The 20,192-nt window shown below is 40.5% G+C and overlaps 2 protein-coding genes across 2 annotated transcripts; both read right to left on the bottom strand.

The window, feature by feature from the left end:
* Positions 1-1,391: 1,391 nt before the first annotated feature.
* LOC149022687 (UPF0481 protein At3g47200-like) lies at positions 1,392-3,288 on the bottom strand. The gene is made up of 2 exons (XM_089147331.1): positions 3,241-3,288; positions 1,392-2,818 (listed from the first exon to the last, which is right to left on the bottom strand). The coding sequence occupies exon 2, from the start codon at positions 2,778-2,780 to the stop codon at positions 1,401-1,403; it is 1,380 nt and encodes a 459-aa protein (XP_089003457.1). The 5' UTR covers positions 2,781-2,818; positions 3,241-3,288; the 3' UTR covers positions 1,392-1,400.
* A 6,466-nt stretch (positions 3,289-9,754) lies between these two features.
* LOC149022686 (UPF0481 protein At3g47200-like) lies at positions 9,755-11,209 on the bottom strand. The gene has a single exon (XM_089147679.1). It carries the CDS (start codon positions 11,207-11,209, stop codon positions 9,755-9,757), a length of 1,455 nt encoding a protein of 484 aa, XP_089003805.1.
* Positions 11,210-20,192: the final 8,983 nt, after the last annotated feature.

Below are 20,192 nucleotides of genomic sequence, written 5' to 3'. Positions count from 1 at the left end.
AAAATTAAATTAATTCATTCTAGAAATTAAAAACATCACAGAAGAATTCAAGAACATTGAAAGAAGAAGAAAAAATTATTCTCAAGCTCCGAGTCTCCAAAGCCAGCCAATGTCTCCAAAAATTCGTCCACTACCCTTCTCAAAGCGTCCTTAAGCTGGTGTCATTCTTCTTCTTCTTAAAGATATAGATATATAGATATTTTATCCTTGACTTAATTTGGTATAATTCTAATTTATTAATATAACTCAACCAAGGAAGACATACAAATTGGACTAATATCGAGAACTCAAATGCACAATCCCACCGTTGGATTTGAAGAATAAGAAGTTATGAAGCTCTTGTCCAAAATTAGCTTTGATCAAACACCGGATTACTATTCAATGAAGAACTTGATTGGAACTTGACAAAGACACTCAAAACAGGATTTTGCTTTCTTCCTTCTTTGATCTAGTCCCAAATAGGAAATAAAACCCTAAAGCATGCAAAAAATCTTTCTCTCCATGTTTTTGACTTGAAAAAGCTTCTAGAGTCCACTCTAACTTGATGAAAAAGACTTTCCTTATTTATTTATTTATTTTGAATGGAATAAAATCCAGCTTGGTTCTTTAATATTCTTTTTTCAGAATTCCCAAATACCCCTGCAAATTTGGTTGATTTCTTGCAAGCACAAATTATAAAATTTAATTAGAATTTGTTAGGAAATATTTAAAATCACCAAAATTATAGAAATAAAGCCAATTAATTAGTAGATATAAAATCTACTCATCAATGTTCACGATGGTAAAGTGTTGTTGTGTTTGTATATTAGTTCAAAATTGATTTGTACATGGCTTTTATAGATGCCCAAGAGTTTCCTACTTTGTTACAACTCTTTGAATCTAAACTTCCTTGAATAAGAAATCACAATTGGTGAAGGAGTCCAACAGCTGAGATGGTTTGTTTGAGATGGAAATCTAAATTTGATTTTCAGATTTAAGACAAGACTCTCCACATTTGACTGAATCACCTTGAGGTGGTGCCCATAAGGTATGTAGTCTTCAAATCAGGTTGGTGCAGTTTGCTATAGATGAGTCCTATGGGACTCCATTAAGTTCACGAATACCAGTCATTACCGACTTAGCAATCCTTCAATAGGGAAACTAAAATTATTTGGTTTAAGTAATGTGAAACTAAAAATCTCTGGACTTTGATAATTCCATTCTGACAACACTTTTCACTGGGTCCATAATCTGAGAAAGATGGTTGTCCAGTTGTCCTTCAAACCAACTAAAATTGCATCATGCAAAAAGCAGATGCGCTAGAAATTATTTGCCAAAAAGCAAGAAGTTGGAACGGTTGTTAACTACAACCAAGCATGAGAAATAAAAATAAAATAAAACACATAGAACAGATGGTCTGTTCACTGTTTAAATTGTAAGAGGGAACAGATGGTCTGAATTATTGTCAAGATGAACAGTAACACTGCAGCGGCAAATGAAATCAGTGCCCACGGCGTGTTAAAGTATTTCTGCTTCAAATTTGCCATCCATTGGTTCCACGTCCTATTGTAGTAGTGCTCCAAATCCTTGGTGATGCCAGAGAAATAAGGAACCTTCACCTCAATATGTTTGCAGACATCATTGAAGAAGGCCACCACATCTTTTGTGTTTCCCAGGTTATTTATAATGATACCTTCCCTCTCCAGAAACTCAGCATCACCATGATTGTCGATCAAGTCTTCCATGAAGGATGTATAAGATGTGAAATAATCAATACAATCTTGACCATGCTCAAATGCAATCAGGTTTCTGAAGACCAGCTCTGTGTTGTGAGAAATCATGATAGTCGGGATTGTTAGTATTCCGTTTTTCATGTCGAACTCTATATCAAACAGATATGTCTTGGGAGAGTCAGAAGCTTTCTTACTACGAAACTTTACACCTGCACTCTTAAGATCCGAAGCACAACAAGAGAGCGGAAAGAACTTCTCGCCGCGTGTTATTGTCTTCCTCGGAGATGAAGGAATCAGAACCAGTCGTAAAAGATCAAGAATATGTTTCGCTGATCCGGATTCCGGCAGCAGTGGCAATGCTTTTATAGACTCAGCACTTGGGCCATGGAGACCATATGCAAAATGCTGTAGAAACTCCACATAAATCTGATGATAGAAGATTTTGCTGTACTGAACAGATGATACAAATGATAGTGCTTCATGATCAAAGATTAGGTTATACAAATGCTCAAGAACAAGCAAGGGGAGCTGATTTTCTAGCTTAATCAAATCATACAAAATTTCCCAGTACCATGAAGCGTTTGATAATAACGTATCCTTCTCGGCTAACATCATAATCTCAAGAAGCTCAAGTATAAAGCAACCATCCATCACCATCATCTTGACAAAATCAGTTTTTTTCAAACCAAAGATCTCTAAGTAGCATTTGCGAGCTTTTTCCTCCAAGTTGTTCACAGCAGTGACATAGACTTCTAAGGTTTTCCTGGAAGGTCTCCTCTCTAGAAGACGTTTCAAGTAATGCAACTTACAGGTTTCCATGGTATGGAAATGTTCCTGATTATAATGCAAAGGGCCAATTGAGACTGTTTGAGGTATATAGGCTTCCTGGTTTAGGTTACGAATCTGCCTTGGAACTCGGTAAATATCATAATTGGATTGCAACGAACTGACCACTTGTAGTTTCACCTCCATGGACTCCACCAAAGACTGCATTTCAGCACTGCTCAGTCGATGTATTTCTATCTTATTATCAGAATCACAATAAGAAGAACTTGCAACACTGGCCATTGATGAGTGAGTAGCTCCGTAATCTTCTTCTCAGCTAGCTAGTAGAGCATAACACAAGCAAAATAGATAATTGGGAGTCTTTTAACGCCTCAAAAATTTTAAATTAAAAAAAAAAAATCCAACTCATAAATCACTTGATCGTCATGGAACAATCTTATATATTGTCACATCAAGGTCTGCCTCTAATCAATAAGAAAACTAGATAGTCTAAAAATAAATAAAAGATGGGACCGATCCAAATTTTGATCATATATCAAAGAAAGAAAACTGAGAAAGGAAAAATAAGAAAATAATGCAAGGGGAAAAAAACAAGTTTAAGGCAAAACAATGATGATATCCTTGAAAAACAATCATTTTAAACAAATAAAACCATTATACAAGATCATCAAGTACCCAAATGCCTAAAAAACATGAAGCTCTTCTTGACAAGGAATAACAAAAGATGGAATATAATGCTTACCGCACTTTGGGCTACTAAAATCAGCTGATAGGACAAGTTCAGTTTCTATATTGCCTCTCTACATACCGAAGTTGGGGTATTATATATACATATATATAACTCATAAAGAGTAAGTAACGCGATTGCTGTAACAGAATCTGGGGAGACTTCCCAATACAGCAAGATTAACATTAAGCAAAGCAAAGAAACACTAAGATTCACTAAAAAAATGAAAGGAGAACCATACAAAGTTAACTAGGGAACTTCAATATATTCATGATGAATTTAAACTGAAAATCTAGAACTCTTTCTTGTCTCACACAATTGGTAATTCATAACTTCATAACCAAGGAAAGTTCACCAAGGAATCTTATATTTTTCTTGCATTCATGAGAGATTCGGTAAATATGACAAGGGTATCAAATTTGAAACATAGTTTCGAAAATATAAGAAGTTTTCTCTAATAACATACAAGATGTGGGGTGGGGTGGAGAGAGAGAGAGAGAGAGAGAGGGAGGTGTGGAAATTTGCTTTGGAGCCTTGTGTTTCAAATTGCCAAATGCATCATCAATAGGCTAAAGCTACAAGTCAGAATGTAGTACTTGGAATACTTTTTATGGAAAACATTTTAGAATCTTAATTTTTCTAATTCTTGTCTTCATAACCAAGAAAATGTTGTTTCTTAAACATACATATCTGATGCATACGGGTCCCACATTCGTAATGGGCTGAAATTTGTCACGTTGACCTGAAACGAGCCATGAGGAGGATACATTGCACTAATGAATGTCATTTTTTCGTGTTTCATGATCGTTTTGAAGGCGTTTTAGGCATTTTACTATTTTCAGTGCTATTTTCATAATTTTCTGCCTTTTCTTTTAGGGTTTATTGGCACTATAAAACCATGTTTGTGCTTTTTTTTGGAGAGCATATGAATATTGTTGGTTCTTGAAGAAACTATTGAGAGATAGAGTTCTCTATTTTCTATCAAATCTTCTGTTTGGCCTTGTTCTTTGTGTTTCAGCATCAAAATTGATCTTTCCATTTTCCTAGATCACAACCAGGCATTTGTGATGGTTTAGAAGATGTTGTAACCTTAAATAGTGAACAAAGTTTATCAACAATTTCCTCACCTTATCAACAAAGTTTATCGCCATTGTTTGCATTGGTTGTTGCAAAATCAGATTCATATACCTATTAATTGAATAAGATAGGGAAAGAAAAGCAGAAAAAGAATTGCAGAGATAGAAAAAGAAGAGTGATGAATTTTCTCATGAGAGAGAGAGAGAGAGAAAGAGAGAGGAGAAGCATCAATCGATTATATCCTACAGAGAGCATGAGAGGAGAGAGAAAGGAGAGACGTGGATTTATTCTAGTCCACAGAGAGCATGAGAGAGAAAATAGTTAAGACAGACAGTTAGATTTTGATGAGCAGCAAGGTGTTATATTTATAAACTAGAACTTGACGGGAATCAAAGGATGCGAGCTTGAGAAGACAACTTTCCACCCTATGCCTAGCAAATTATAAAGGAAAAGGGAAAAACTAACAGACGTAATATTTGTGTTGTGTAGTAGCAAGTTTCACTTGTGGAGGGACTTCGTTAAATGTTCACGAGCAATGGCTACTACATGTGATAAAGTCCTAAACAATAGGATGTATGTTGACGCTCATTATAAATCGAAATAGTGGTTTGAAACCTAAGGGGTTGGCTAAATTTGTAAAAACCAATGTCACATAGTATGAGGTCAATAGTTGGAATTCCACAGGGCCAGAGGCAAGGCCCTGTATGGCCGTATATATAAAAGTTATCCCCATTATAAAAAGCTACTATTTGCCAAAAATAATTGTTGATTGAGATATTTATATTCCCTCATTGTTCCTCTCCCCGCCCATATCGCAAAAATAAATAGGACCTATTTCAGTTTTTTGTTCCCTTCAGTTTAATGTATAATACATGTCAACCATAACCAACAAATCAAGACCACTTGATTAAATTTGATTTCATTCTTATTCAGTTCCGGTATTCTATTTCATCCCATTCATATACAATCTCAAATTGTTGGTTTAGGCGGAAGTAAACTGCTCTTTTTTTTTTCTTTTTTTTTTTGGGTAATTTTCATCTGGACCCCTGAGGTTTGGTCCATGTCATTTTTAGTCCAAAAAAATGGACACTTTGCATCTGCCTCCCCTGAGGTATTCAATAAGATCAATTAAGGACAATTTGTGATTTTTATGACCAAAATACCCTCACATCTATTTTACCGTAAGATTTGCATATTTTTTTCACAATTAAATCCAAGGGTGAAAATCAAAAGAGTGGGGTACTGACACCTTCCCATTACTTCCAGTTGGCCGTTAGATTTTAGACACGTGGATCATTCTAATCGAATGAACATAAATCCATCTGAAAAAATAAACATTTTTGAGTCCCCAATTCTCTCTCATCTCCTTCATCATCTCCATTTCAGTCCGGCATCATCTCTGGCTTTTTCCCTTTTCTTGAGCAGCGTCATCCCTAGCTGTTTCCCTCTTCGCCTCCTCAAGAATCTGATATAAAAAATACAAGAGGTTAGGGGGAAAACCAGTAATGCTAACCCAAGTTTTAAATCTTAAACCCTAGAAACAAGTGAAGGGAAAAAAATAATTTACCGGACTTTAGCTTTGAACATCGATCTTCTCTGTTTTGTTCTCTGCAACTGAATCTTTGTAACCTCTGTTTCCTATTAAAAGAGCTTAACATTAGGACCACCAGAATATTGACAGAAAGGCAAAGTTTTCCATGAAATCAACAGAAAAAAATTCAGCAAATAGGAAATTATTAAGAGGAACACCCAACAACTGCAGAAATTTTTAAAGAATCTATCATGATGTCAAAACAATCTATAAATTTTGCGAGATAAAACGAGTAACCCAAAAAAAAAAATTAGAGAAATTTGGGGATCTTGAGGATGCGCTCAAACAAAACAGAGGAACAATGAATAACCAAAATCTGGAACATATAAGTTTTGGAAGATCTCTACTCTACCAATAAAAACCAAACAAAAATTCTGGAAACGTAGAAGTTATCTTTGTTTGCAGGGCTGAAACCCAACGAAGAACATGAACAACTTAAAATCTTGGAGACGACTGCCGGAGTTGAAGAGGAAAAAAGCCAGAGATGGACGCCGGACCGAAATGGAGACGATGAAGGAGATGAGAGAGAATTGGGGACTCAAAAATGTTTATTTTTTTAAATGGATTTATGTTTATTCGATTGGAATGATCCACGTGTCTAAAATCTAACGGCCAACTAGAGGTAATGGGAAGGTGTCAGTACCCACTCTTTTGATTTTCACCCTTGGATTTAATTGTGAAAAAAATATGCAAATCTTACGGTAAAATAGATGTGAGGGTATTTTGGTCATAGAAATCACAAATTGTCCTTAGTTGATCTTATTGAATACCTCAGGGGAGGCAGATGCAAAGTGTCAATTTTTTTGGACTAAAAGTGACATGGACCAAACCTCAGGGGGTCCAAATGAAAATTATCGTCATTTTTTTTTTCCAATAATTTTTCATTTGGACCCTGTATAAGTATCTAAAAATGACCAACTAAGGACATAAATCTAGACATCAATTTGGGAAAGAAGATTAAAACTAGAAATCCTTTGTTTATTTATTCAAGAATGATTTTTGAAGTTTTTGTCAAACATTGTTAGTGTTTTATTTTTCTTGTCTTTTCTTTTAGACCCATATCAAATTATCAGAGAGGATGCAGACAGAGGAAGAAGAAGGTTAAGAAACGAAGAAGACAGAGAATATTCATTTTTTGAAGTTTAATTGAACATTTCTAAAATGTGGCTGTAATGAGGGTATTCTTTTTTTTGGTAATCTTGTAATGAGGGGTTTTACGTTGAAGAAATTTGTAGACTAACTTTTACGATCCTAAATTGACGAGTGGGTGCGATTCCAAGAACTCTGATGGGACTATAGAGCACTATAAAGCTCGGCTTGTTGCAAAGGGATTTCATCAGCATCCCGGCTTTGATTTTGATGCCACTTATAGTCCTATGTTGAAACATACTATTATTCGTGCCGTACTTTCCTTGGCGGTGTCTGCTGGATGGCCAATTCGACAACTAGATGTTTCCAATGCCTTTCTTCATGAGGATCTCACTGAAACTGTTTTCATGACACAACCTCCTGGTTTTATAGATGTCTCTCATCCTTCTCATGTTTGTCACCTACACAAGTCTCTATATGGTCTAAAACAACCGCTGCGTGCCTGGTTCACTAAACTTACTACTTTTATTCTCTCTCATGGTTTCGTGGCATCTCGTAATGATGCTAGCCTTTTCATCTATCGATCTTCTCATGTGACATTATATTTTCTTGTCTATGTTGATGATATTCTTGTCACTGGCAATAGCCTAGAGGCTATCTCATGTCTGATTAAGGCTCTCTCCACTGCATTTGCTATTAAAGACTTGGGTGATTTGCATTACTTCTTAGGTATTGAGGCTACTCACACTTCTGATGGTCTTCTTCTCACTCAAAAGAAGTATGTCTCTGATTTACTTCAACATGTTGATATGCATGAGGCCAAGCCTATTTCCTCTCCCATGGCATCTGGATTGCCCCTTTCTTTGACTATTGGCACTTTGTTATCTGATGGTACCACATATCGTCACACTGTTGGTGCACTTCAGTACCTAGCCAATACCCATTCTGATATTGGTTATGCGGTGAATAGGGTTGCACAATTTATGCATGCACCTACTAATTTACATTGGATTGCTGTCAAGCGCATTTTACGCTATCTTTGTGGCACTCCCTCTCATGGTCTTTATTTTTCTCATTCCGCGGCACCATTATCGTTTGTTGGTTACTCCGACGCAGATTGGGCTGGGTGCCCTGATGATCGTTGGTCTACTACGGGTTATGCTATGTGTCTTGGAAATCATTTGGTGTCTTGGTTATCTCAAAAACAACGAACTGTTTCGCGGTCTTCTACTAAAGCTGAGTTCCATGTCGTTGCCACTACTGCTTCTGAGCTTCTTTGGTTGCGTTCCTTGCTTGGAAAATTGGGTGCTTATGAAAGTACACAGAAAAGACAGTTCTTTTCTATATACTTTTATTTTAGTATTAGTTAGTGATCCCGGCTCGGTGAGTCCTTTCTTCCGTGATGAACTGTTGGCACCAGTCCTACATTTTGTCTCTGTGGACAGAGGAGAAAGGGGGGGGGGGGCTCAGCGGGAAGAGGATTGTACCATGAGAGAAGCAAGGAGGTCAAGCTTCCTATGACTTTGGTTATTTGGTGCGATAACATCGGTACTACATATATGGCTGCCAATCTGGTGTTCCATTCTCGAACGAAGCATATTGACATTGACTTTCATTTTGTGCGAGATTTGGTGGCTTCTTGACAGTTGCTTGTTCGCTATACTCCTACTCTTGATCAGCTTGCTGACACACTCACTAAGTCTCTCTCACGGGCTCGTTTTCTTACTCTTCAAGACAAGCTCATGATCATGGATTCATCTCGCTTGCGAGGGCGTGTTAGAGAGTAGTCCACGTATGTTGTTTCTAGAAGAAGTCTTAGTTCACGTGTGTTGTTTCTAGTCTCTTCTATTGTCTTTATATATACTTGTATATCCTATATTCAATTTATTATTGAATTCATTTCATACTATCTTCTGTCAGATTGGGAAGAGTAGGGGATGTGCTGAGTAGAAGGGTTGGGTAACAGAGGGGGAAGGGAGTAGGAGAAAGGGAAAGAAGAGGACAAAATTGGGTCCACATGAGAGGTAGAATCCACAGGAGGTAAGATGGGAAAGAAAGACCCGGGGGGGGGGGGGCACTCGAAAAGGGAAGAGAGGCATTGAGCAAGGGAGTTACATGAGATCGATAGGGAAGGGAAAAAAGGCTGCAAGGGCTCAAAGTAAGTTTATTTTTTCTATTTCTACCTACCTAAATATATTTTCATATGTAGAAGGATTGGGCTTGTCTCCGCTACAAGGCTCAGCACCCATGGAGTGCCAATAAAGAGGTTTCCCACGGCTGGGCTATATAGCACATCTCAATATCGACAAAATCTTGACCCGTCAACATATGTGTGGTACAGCCACAACCATCAACTATGGTAGAGTTTGGATCTTCTACCTGTTAGGGTAGAGATTTGTACTCCTCTCACTTTTGAGTGGTGACAAAATGAATTAGAGGTAAGGTCTTGGTGGATTCTATGCGCCCCCTCCTAGTGTGTGCTGGAGAGTGTCAAGGGAGCCCAAACCTCTACCCAAACGGATAGAGGATCTAGACTCGCCATGGAATGCAATCTCTAAAGACAAGGTCAAATGGAAATAACTCTTTATTAAAGATGACTTTGTTGTGGCGTACAAGTTTTTTCTTTGGATACTTTTAAAGACAAATACTGGATAACAATTAATGGCACAGTTCCAATTCTCTTTCTTCAAGGACCTTGATAGCTAGAAGCAATTATAGTCAGTGTGCTGTATTTTAATGCTAGCAGGAGAAGTGTTGCAGCAAAGGAATTGTTCATTTCATCTGTGTGATGGAGCAGACAGTCTGTATTATCGTCAAGATGAGAAGGAACACTGCCGCAGCAAATGAAATATATGCCCATGGTGTATTGAAATAGCTCTGCATCAAAATTGCCTTGGATTGATTCCAAGGTTTCTTGTAGTACTCCTCCAAGTGGGTGATAAGAGAAGAGAAATAAGAATTCCCAATGATAACATGTTTGGTAATGTTGTTAAATAAATCCACCAGAGCTTCGGAGCTTCCAAAGCGGTTTTCAATTATTCCGGCATGCACTAGTAACTCGATGTCCTTGACAGTGTCAATGAGATCATCCATGAATGCTGCATAGGCTGTGAAGTAACGCTCATGATGGTCTAAACATTGTTCATAAGCAATAAGGTTTTTAAGGACCACTTCAGTTTCATCAAAGATGATGATATTTGGGATTTTCAGTTCTCCGTTGGCCTTATCAAACTCCACGTCAAACAAAGACGTCTCCGGAGAACGAGACTTCTCCTTCTTCAAAAATTTGACACCAGCGGTCCTCAGTTTTGAGGCGCAAAACTTAAGTCGTCTAACCTTTCCAGTGTGTTTCATCTTCTTCAGAGATGATGGGATGAGTGCACATCGTAAAAGATCAACAAAATGCTTTGCTCCACCCTCTGGCAACTGCAATAACTTTATATGTTCAACAGTAGCAAGGGTTGGGCCATGAAGTCCAGATGCAACCAAAGTTAAGAGACTGTAACAGGTAAGCTGACTGAAGGTGTACTCTTGCAACGGTTGAAAGATTAGGCAATGTAAGATCTGGAGAACATTGAAGGGAAGCTGATTCTCCATCTTAATCAAGTCTCGTGAAATTTGACAAAACCATAAATGATTTGATACCAAATGGTCCTTCTCCGAGAATGCAAGTATATGTAAGAGCTCGAGTATAAAACAGCCATCCACCACCATCATCTCTGCAAACTCTTCTTTTCCAAGACCAATGGCTTCTGAATAAGCTCCGCGGAAAATTGTATCCAAGTTACTCACAGCTTTGACAAAAACATCTAATCTTTCCGTATGGCCTCTATTTAGAAGGCGCTTTAAATACCGCAACTTATGCATTTCCATGGTCTGTAAGTATTCCTTTTTGCAGTGCAGAGGCCCAATTGAGACCAACTGAGGTGTGTAGGCTTCAGGATTTAAGTTGTGTAGCTGCGGGGGAATTCGAAATATATCAAAATCGCATTGCAAGGAACTGATCTCTTTTAGTTTTTCATCAATGGAGTTGGCCACTTTCTTGATTCCCTCATCACTAAGTTGGCATTCATCATGTCCTCTTTTTTCTTCTCTACATGTGGCAGAGTCACTTAAGGAAACATTGGCCATTGAACGAAGCGAACTGATCGTCTCTAGTTTTTCTTCCATGTACTCATCAACTTGTAGCTTGATCTTATGACTGCAGCTTTGAGATCCTTTTCTCATTGTAAATGTAGTCGAATCACTAGAAAAACTACCAACATTGACCAGTCAGTAAGGCTCCCAATACCCTTCTTAATTTCACTTCAGAAGAATAAATATGGGAAGATCACAACTACTAGAGTCTTATCATAACTTGAAGATATAACACCTATTGATATTAGAACGGCTTAAACAAGAAGAATTGGAAAGGAAAACAAAAAGCAACGGAGAGCAGCCATATACCTTAAACAAAATCCACAGAAAATAACAACAGAAGCACTAATACAGAAGCTCTAACTTATTTTCCAAATTCTAAAGTGAAGTTGCATTAAGGAGGACACCGTGAAATCTTTCTGTCATGAATACTTACCTGTGCAAGCTTCAACTGGAATTAATAGACAAGAAAACAGAAGGATAGAAAGGAAAACTTTCCACTCCTGTGCAAGCTTCGACTGGAATGGACGAGAAAACAAAAGGATAGAAAGGAAAACTTTCCACTCCTGTGCAAGCTTCAAGTGGAATGGACAAGAAAACAAAAGGATAGAAAGGAAAATTTTCCCTATAAAGTGGAAGCAACAATGTGGAAAACACTGAAATACAGTTCGACAGTAGACCTGTCTCTTAATTAGCATTTCTTGATTTCTTAGATCTATTCTTTAGGGAAATTTTTTTTTTTCTTGGATTTAAAATGATAAACTCATAACAAATAAGGATGTGCAAAACGAAGTCAACCCTACTTGTTTTCTCTTACATGTACATCTAATAAATTTTCCCTTTTAAAACTCCTACATTAATAATTAAGGGCATGTTCGATTACTTGAGTCTGGAGATTTCAAAAATCCAGAGACTTCAAATCTATAAATTTATGAAGTCACGGTTCATAAAATTAACTGTTTGGTTAGCCTGAATCTTTGGAATGGAATCTATAGATTCATACTAAAAAAACATTTATGGAATCATGGTTCAAATGTTCAATGCTGTTATAGCAAGGGTGAAATCTCTAGATTTCACCTCATACCCATAAATCTACAAATCATGTTTTTAGTGTAAAAATGTGAATCTCTAGATTTTATGAGTCCAGGGATTCACATAACCAAACGAGTAGAAATCTCCCATTTATGAATCTAGAGATTTCAAATCCAGAAATCTCTGGACTCATGTAACCAAACAGGCCATAAGGAAATCCATATGGTTGTTATTATTATATCCCTCTCATTTTTTTTTTTTTTAAAAAAAAAAAATAAAAAAAAAACAACCAAAATTTTTTTATTAAAACCCCACCCCCCCCCCAAAAAAACCAAATTTTTTTTATTAAAAAAAAAAACAAAAAAACACACCCCCCCACACAAAAAAAAAAAATTTTTATAATTTTTTTAGGGGATGTCCCCCCACCCCCCCCCCCCCCACCATCACACACCTTCACACACAAAAAATAAAAATATTTTTTTATTTCTTCCTACCCAACCTAAAAGAATCAAAATTGAAAAACAAACTAATAATCCAATTGATGCATTGGCTAGTATAGATTGTGTTGTGGGGAAATATGGTCCCGATCCTCTACCCTCGGGAGAGAGACACCCCCGCTCGGGAGAGAGGCACCCCCGCTCGGGAGAGAGGCACCCCCCCCTCGGGAGAGATGCACCTCCCTCGGGTTGATGATTCTCTTCCCTCATAAAGGGTCCTGAGTGCCTCACTCGGGACAAATACACCTCTCTTTTTGTCATCTGGTTTCTTCCTTGAAGAAGGTCCCGAGGGCCTCGTTCCGGAGAAACACCTCCCATATGAGATGACTCACTTCTTCCCTAAAGAAGGTCCCGAGGGCCTCATTCGGGAGAGACACCTCCATCTTGGCAGATTCATTTCTTCGTTGGAGAAGTGCCACACTTGGGAAAAATATCCAACTCTAGCATTTCTCAGAAGACTCTCTTGACTAAGTCAAGAAGAGTTAGTTACTCATAAACACTCAGCATATCTATTCCGAGAATTGGGGAGGTGAATCATCATAACGGCGATATCAGGTGCGACAAAGAAGGAGCCGTTATTCCACTACACTCACTCCTCAACTATCGATCCGGATTCTAAGGAATCGCCGCCTCCAGGTAACTTCTATATAAACCTACCTCCAACATGGAGAAAAGTAACGAGAACTTTCATCTGAGTACTTACTCATTACGTTCTTGAGAACTCTCTCAAGAACCTTTATTGTTACCTAGGCTGATTTGAGCGTCGGAGGCGGTTCCCCGGCCAAAACTAGGCCGGACCGTTCTTGCTTTCTTTGTGTGTGCAGGCATCTCAGTTATTCCAACTTGGTTGGAGAGCTCTTAAGGTGGTCATCTCAATATCCGACTCTCGAAGAAGTTCTATACGCAACAATTTGGCGCCGTCTGTGGGAAACGTCACAAAAAGTCATGACGAGACGTACCACACCTCAGGTGACAAGTTCTCAAATTCTCACTCGAGCGAGAGAAAGGGAGACAGAAAACGGACGTGTTGAAGAACAAACTCTCCCTTCTCTAGATCGACAAATTCCTATTCCAGAGGAAGGTCAAGAAGGAGTTCCGGAGAATCCCCCGTTAACTATTCCAACTCCATTTGGAGAAGGCGGTTCGAGTCAACCTCCTATTCCAGCGACAGTGGCCGATTTGCAGAATATGCAAAGAGAAGTCCAACAACAAATGTTGGAACTCCAAGGAGTCGTTCGAGGCTTAGTCCATCAGATCGGGATACCATCCGGACCCCCCAGAAACTCCCAAGAGGGACGAAGGCGTGAAGCCGTCCGTCAGATTCGGGATAGGCGACGTCCGACGAATGAAGAAAGGAGAAATCCCAGAATACCAAGAAGGCCAGCCGAACGAGTTGGAGAAAGATCTCAAGGAGTGCATATTGAAGAGCCACATCCCCGAGAGGATCGGTCGAGGGGAAGTGTGTTCCACCGTTTGGCTGGGCTTAGGCAAACTCAAGATTTACCTAGAAAAGGGCGCAGAAATGAAGGAGTTCGGGAGCAAGAAGGAGAAAATCACGGAAGAGGCCATTCTAGATCTAATAACCCGAGAGGGTCGGTTAGTCAATATGGATCTTCTCATGGACCAACTTCCCAATATTCTAATCTCGGAAGTGTTCGGTCTCCGCAAGAGCGTCAAGAGGCGCATGGTCTCGGAAGAAGATTAGATGCCATGGAGAGACGGCTTGATGATCGGGACCTCGATGACGACTATGATGTGGTTGATAGAGAACCCTTCTCAGAAGAAGTCATGAGAGCACCTCTTCCACCGAACTTTATCATGCCGACATTCACTCCCTTTGAAGGTAAGTCCAATCCTCGAGAACATATTAGTTATTTTAAATCGGTCATGGCTATTATTGGCCGAGAAGATGAGCTATTATGCCGAACGTTCCCGGCCTCTCTCAAAGGCCCGGCGATAAAATGGTTTTCTAGCCTACCGCCAAGATCCATCCAAAACTTTCGAGAACTCGGGAGAAAATTTATTGCCCGATTCCGAAGTTGTATCGGGAGTAAGAAGACAGCAGATAGTCTTTTTGCCATCAGGCAAAAACCAAATGAGTCCGTTCGGGACTTTCTTCTCAGATTCGATAAAGTGGCTATCGAGGTAGAAGAGTTGGATGACACGGTGGCGTACAATGCACTATGGAGCGGAATAACCCAAAGACGTTTGCTCGAGGTATTACTCCAAGACAAGCCGAGGACTTATGGAGCACTTCTCAAGAAATGCCAAAAACAAGCAACGGTTGCAGAAGTTATCGAAGCCCGGGAAGAGTCTACAAGAGGCGTAAAGGAAAAGAAGAATTATGGAGAAAGAGGTCAAAATTCAAATGCTCGGGCAAGAGATGACAAAAGGGAGTTTGGAAAGAAAGACTCGCTAATGGAGACTTTACACCTCTTAATACTAAGAGGTCGAGAAATTCTATTACGAGATCGAAACAACGACAACTTGAAGTGGCCGGGCAAGATAAGAGCCCGACCCGAAGATAGGAATATGACAAAATATTGCCGTTTCCACAAAGACTACGGTCACCATACGGATGAGTGCAGAAATCTAAAGATCGAGATCGAGAAGCTCATCCGAGGCGGGGCAACTTGAAAAATATCTTCGAAGAAGCGACAAGATCGAGAGAAGTCCCCACCTAGATCAACTAAAAGACTCGAGATCCAAAAGTCCCGAGAGGGCAGATAAGAATCCCGAGAAAAAACCCGACACTCGGGAGTTTTCCCCCATTTACATCGTTTTGGGAAATCCGACGGAAGAATCCATTAAGAAGGCGAAGCAAAAGGCACGGTTCGTGGGATCGATGCAATTGCCAAGAAAACGAAGAAATGACTTATGCCCAGATCCAATAACTTTCACCGACGAAGATCTCAAGGGCGTCACTTCTCCTCACGACGATGCTATAGTTATCAAAGTGAAATTGGCAAACCGAGAAGTTCACCGAGTTCTTGTGGACATGGGATCTTCCGCCGACTTACTATCTTATGAAGCATTTAAGAAATTGAAGTTTGAGGACGAGATGATGACTCCATGCGGGACTCACTTATATGGGTTTGCCGGGTCGTCCGCCATATCCGAAGGGACTATCCAATTGGATCTAAGGATCGGGACCTCCCCTCGGGATGCAGTCGTTCAAGCAACATTCATGGTGGTTCGGGGCCTTTCAGCTTACAACGTTCTACTCGGGAGGCCAACTCTTAACACCTTAGGGGCGGTGGTTTCTCCAACACATATGAAGTTGAAGTTTCCAACCATAGCGGGAGTCGGGGAGTGCTCTTCGGATCAGCGACTCTCCAGACAATGTTATGTGAATTATCTTAAGAAAGTCAAAAAAGCCGAGAGATCGGGCAATACAATGAGTATTGAAATTCGGGATGATCGGGATGAAGAAGATATGCAGAGAGCCGAACCAGTTGAAAAGCTTGAGCGAATTCAACTTCATCCGGATCTTCCCGAAAGAGGGACTATGATCGGGTCCGAACAGCCTACGGAATTCAAGGAAGAGCTCATCGAGTTTCTCCAAAACAACCTAGATGTATTCGCATGGTCGGCCGAAGACATGCCCGGAATAGATCGAAGAATTGCAGAACATAGTTTATGGATAAGGGACGATGCAATTCCAATGATCCAAAAAAGAAGGATTTTTTCGCTCGAGAAACATGCTGCCATCAGGACCGAAGTGGAGAAACTAGAGCAATCGGGTTTTATAAAACCCATAGAATGCCCAACTTGGTTGGCGAATGTAGTCATGGTGAAGAAAGCCAACGGAAAATGGAGAATGTGTACAGATTACACAGACTTGAATAAAGCATGCCCAAAGGATTGCTATCCACTTCCTCGGATCGACCTTTTGATCGACGCTACAGCAGGACATGAAGTATTGAGCTTCATGGACGCTTACTCGGGATATAATCAAATTATGATGAATCCCAAGGACGAGAAGGATACGGCCTTCATGACGGATCGAGAAAGTTACTTTTATAAAGTAATGCCATTCGGGTTGAAGAACACTGGGGCCACTTATCAGAGAATGGTAAACAAAGTCTTCAAAGACCAAATAGGAAGAAATATGGAAGTATATGTGGATGATATGCTCATAAAGAGTACCGTCCGAAGAAATAATCTGGAAGATCTTGAAGAAGTTTTTGATACTTTGAGAACATACCAGATGAGGCTAAATCCGGAGAAATGTGCTTTTGGAGTTTCTTCCGGAAAATTCCTTGGGTTTATGGTATCCCGACGAGGAATTGAGGCATACCCGGAGAAAATCAAAGCCTTGCTCGAGATGGAGTCGCCAAGGATGGTTAGAGACATCCAATGTCTAACCGGAAGAGTAGCAGCCTTAAACAGATTTATCTCACGATCGGGTGAGAAATGCTTGCCTTTCTTCAAAGCTCTTAAAGAGCTCGGGAAGGCAAAGGATACCTTATGGACCGATGAATGTCAGCAAGCGTTCGAGAAATTGAAGGAGAAGCTCAGGACTCCACCTCTCTTAGCCCGACCTTCAACGGGAGAACAATTATTCACATACTTAGCCATTTCTCCAGCGGCAGTAAGCGCGGTCTTAGTAAAAGAAGAAGGTACTTCACAAAACCCTATCTATTTCATAAGTCATGTTTTAATAGACGCCGAGACACGATATCCGGATGTGGATAAACAAGCCTTAGCACTTGTAATCGCATCTCGGAAACTCGGACCCATACTTCCAAGCTCATCCAATTGTAGTCTTGACCAACTTCCCGTTGAAGAAGATACTACGGAAACCGGACTTAGCCGGAAGAATGGTCACATGGGCTATTGAGTTGAGCGAGTATCAAATTGAGTATAGAACTCATCCAGCCATAAAGGGACAAGTTCTGGCCGACTTCATTCTTGAGAATAGCATGCCTAGTTCGGGAGTAAAAAATTCACCCGGTCCAGAGTTATGGACTTTACATGTTGACGGCTCGAGCAACTCTTCGGGGAGTGGAGCGGGACTAATGCTTATCAGCCCGGATGGGTTCACTATTCATTATGCTTTAAGATTCAACTTTAAAGCCTCTAATAATGAGGCCGAGTATGAAGCCCTCTTAGCGGGACTAAGACTTGCCCGAGCCCTAAGAGTCCGAGAATTGGAAGTCCGAAGCGACTCGCAGTTGATCGTGAATCAAGTTCGTGGCGTGTACGAGGCAAAGGAAACAAGAATGGCAAATTACTTAGCCAAAATTGATGATTGTCGCCATTATTTCGATCATCTTGAGATAAAGCAAATTCCGAGAAAGGAAAATGAAGTAGCAGACGAGTTATCCAAGTTGGCTTTATCCAAATATTCGACCTTAGGCTCAGCCGTTTATATTGAACAGTTAGAAATTCCTAGCATTCGGGAGGCCGAGGCGATGGATATTGAAGAAGAGCTTAGTTGGATGAGCCCAATTATAGCATACTTGAAGAATGATATCCTTCCGGAAGACGTCAAGGAGGCTAAGGCAGTTAAAAATCAAGCAGCGAAGTTCACCATTATTGAAGAACAACTTTATAAAAGATCGGTCACACAACCTCTTCTAAAGTGTGTTGGCCCTTCTCAAGCTCAATATGCCTTAGCCAAAGTACACGAAGGAATATGCGGAGCGCATATGGGAGGCGGAGCTTTGGCCCATAAAATAATACGCCAAGGCCTTTATTGGCCGACTATTCAGAAAGATGCCGTAGAATATGTCAGAAAATGCAAGCAATGTCAACTTCATGCATCTGTTCCGAAGACTCCGGCTGTCCCTCTTACATCTGTCTCCAGTCCGATTCCCTTCGCCATGTGGGGAATGGATCTGGTGGGAAAGCTCCCTAAGGCCGCCAACAATAGAGAATATTTGGTCGTGGCAATCGACTATTTCACTAAGTGGGTGGAAGCCGAACCTCTCTCATCCATTACTGAGAAACAAATGGAGAAGTTCTTTCAAGAAAGAATCATCTACAGATTTGGAATCCCAAAAATCCTTGTGACCGACAATGGAAGGCAATTTATCGGAGCCGGCTTCAAGAATTTTTGTGAAAGATATCACATTGAGCATAGAACATCATCCGTGGCGTATCCGCAGAGCAATGGGCAAGTTGAAATAACCAATCGGACGCTGTTGGATGGAATAAAAAAGCGCTTGGAGACGAGTCGAACCAAATGGGTGGAAGAATTACCAAGCATCCTTTGGACATATCGCACCACGGCTAGAACTCCTACGGGAGAAACACCTTTTCGGCTAGCCTACGGCACAGAAGCACTTGTCCCTGTGGAGGTATTGGCGGAATCAAAGAGATATACTGACTTCAATGAAGAAGCAAACGAAGAAGGCTTGAAGAGTAATCTTGATCTAATAGACGAAATACGGAGCATGTCAGAATACCGGAATCAAAGATATCAAAACCGAGTAGCTGGATACTTCAATACTCGGGTAAAAAATAGAAGACATCGTACGGGTGACTTAGTGCTCCGCAAAGTTGCGGCTTCAGACCCAAGAAACCAAGGCAAGCTCTCACCCACATGGGAAGGACCTTATCTCGTCGAACAAGAGACGAAACCAGGAACCTACAAGCTAAAAAGCTTGGCCACGGGTGAGACAATTGATCGAACTTGGAATTCCATGAACCTTCGGAAATTCTATCAATAGAATTAATCCAAATATGTAACATTTGCAGGTAAAGTCGAAAGACCATTTGATTTTCAATAAATCCACGTCTTCATTGCCGACATCTATCTCTTCGAATTATTCAATGGCGTTACACTCGGGACCTCGCTCGGGTAGCCACACGGGAGTTTTCCCCACCTCTCATGAAATTCCAAGTGAGACTCTCATGAGATGGAATTATTCAATGGCGTTACACTCGGGACCTCACTCGGGTAGCCACTCGGGAGTTTTCCCCACCTCTCATGAAAGTCCAAGTGAGACTCTCATGAGATGGAATTATTCAATGGCGTTACACTCGGGACCTCGTTCGGGTAGCCACTCGGGAGTTTTCCCCACCTCTCATGAAAGTCCAAGTGAGACTCTCATGAGATGGAATTATTCGATGGCGTTACACTCGGGACCTCGCTCGGGTAGCCACTCGGGGGGAGTTTTCCCCACCTCTCATGAAAGTCCAAGTGAGACTCTCATGAGATGGAATTATTCAATGGCGTTACACTCGGGACCTCGCTCGGGTAGCCACTCGGGAGTTTTCCCCACCTCTCATGAAAGTCCAAGTAAAACTCTCATGAGATGGAATTATTCAATGGCGTTACACTCGGGACCTCACTCGGGTAGCCACACGGGAGTTTTCCCCACCTCTCATGAAAGTCCAAGTAAAACTCTCATGAGATGGAATTATTCAATGGCGTTACACTCGGGACCTCGCTCGGGTAGCCACTCGGGAGTTTTCCCCACCTCTCATGAAAGTCCAAGTGAGACTCTCATGAGATGGAATTATTCAATGGCGTTACACTCGGGACCTCACTCGGGTAGCCACACGGGAGTTTTCCCCACCTCTCATGAAAGTCC

Source organism: Hakea prostrata, chromosome 3 (genome assembly GCF_041222555.1).
Source record: "Hakea prostrata isolate BN-2017 chromosome 3, UWA_Hpros_2, whole genome shotgun sequence".
NCBI lineage: Eukaryota > Viridiplantae > Streptophyta > Magnoliopsida > Proteales > Proteaceae > Hakea > Hakea prostrata.
Note: the sequence above shows the minus strand (reverse complement) of the source record. Positions and strands in the feature narration are given on the sequence as shown.

Excerpts from the sequence above, each read along its gene's own strand:
- LOC149022687 (XM_089147331.1), bottom strand. The coding sequence starts at position 2,780 with ATGGCCAGTGTTGCAAGTTCTTCTTATTGTGATTCTGATAATAAGATA.
- LOC149022686 (XM_089147679.1), bottom strand. The coding sequence starts at position 11,209 with ATGAGAAAAGGATCTCAAAGCTGCAGTCATAAGATCAAGCTACAAGTT.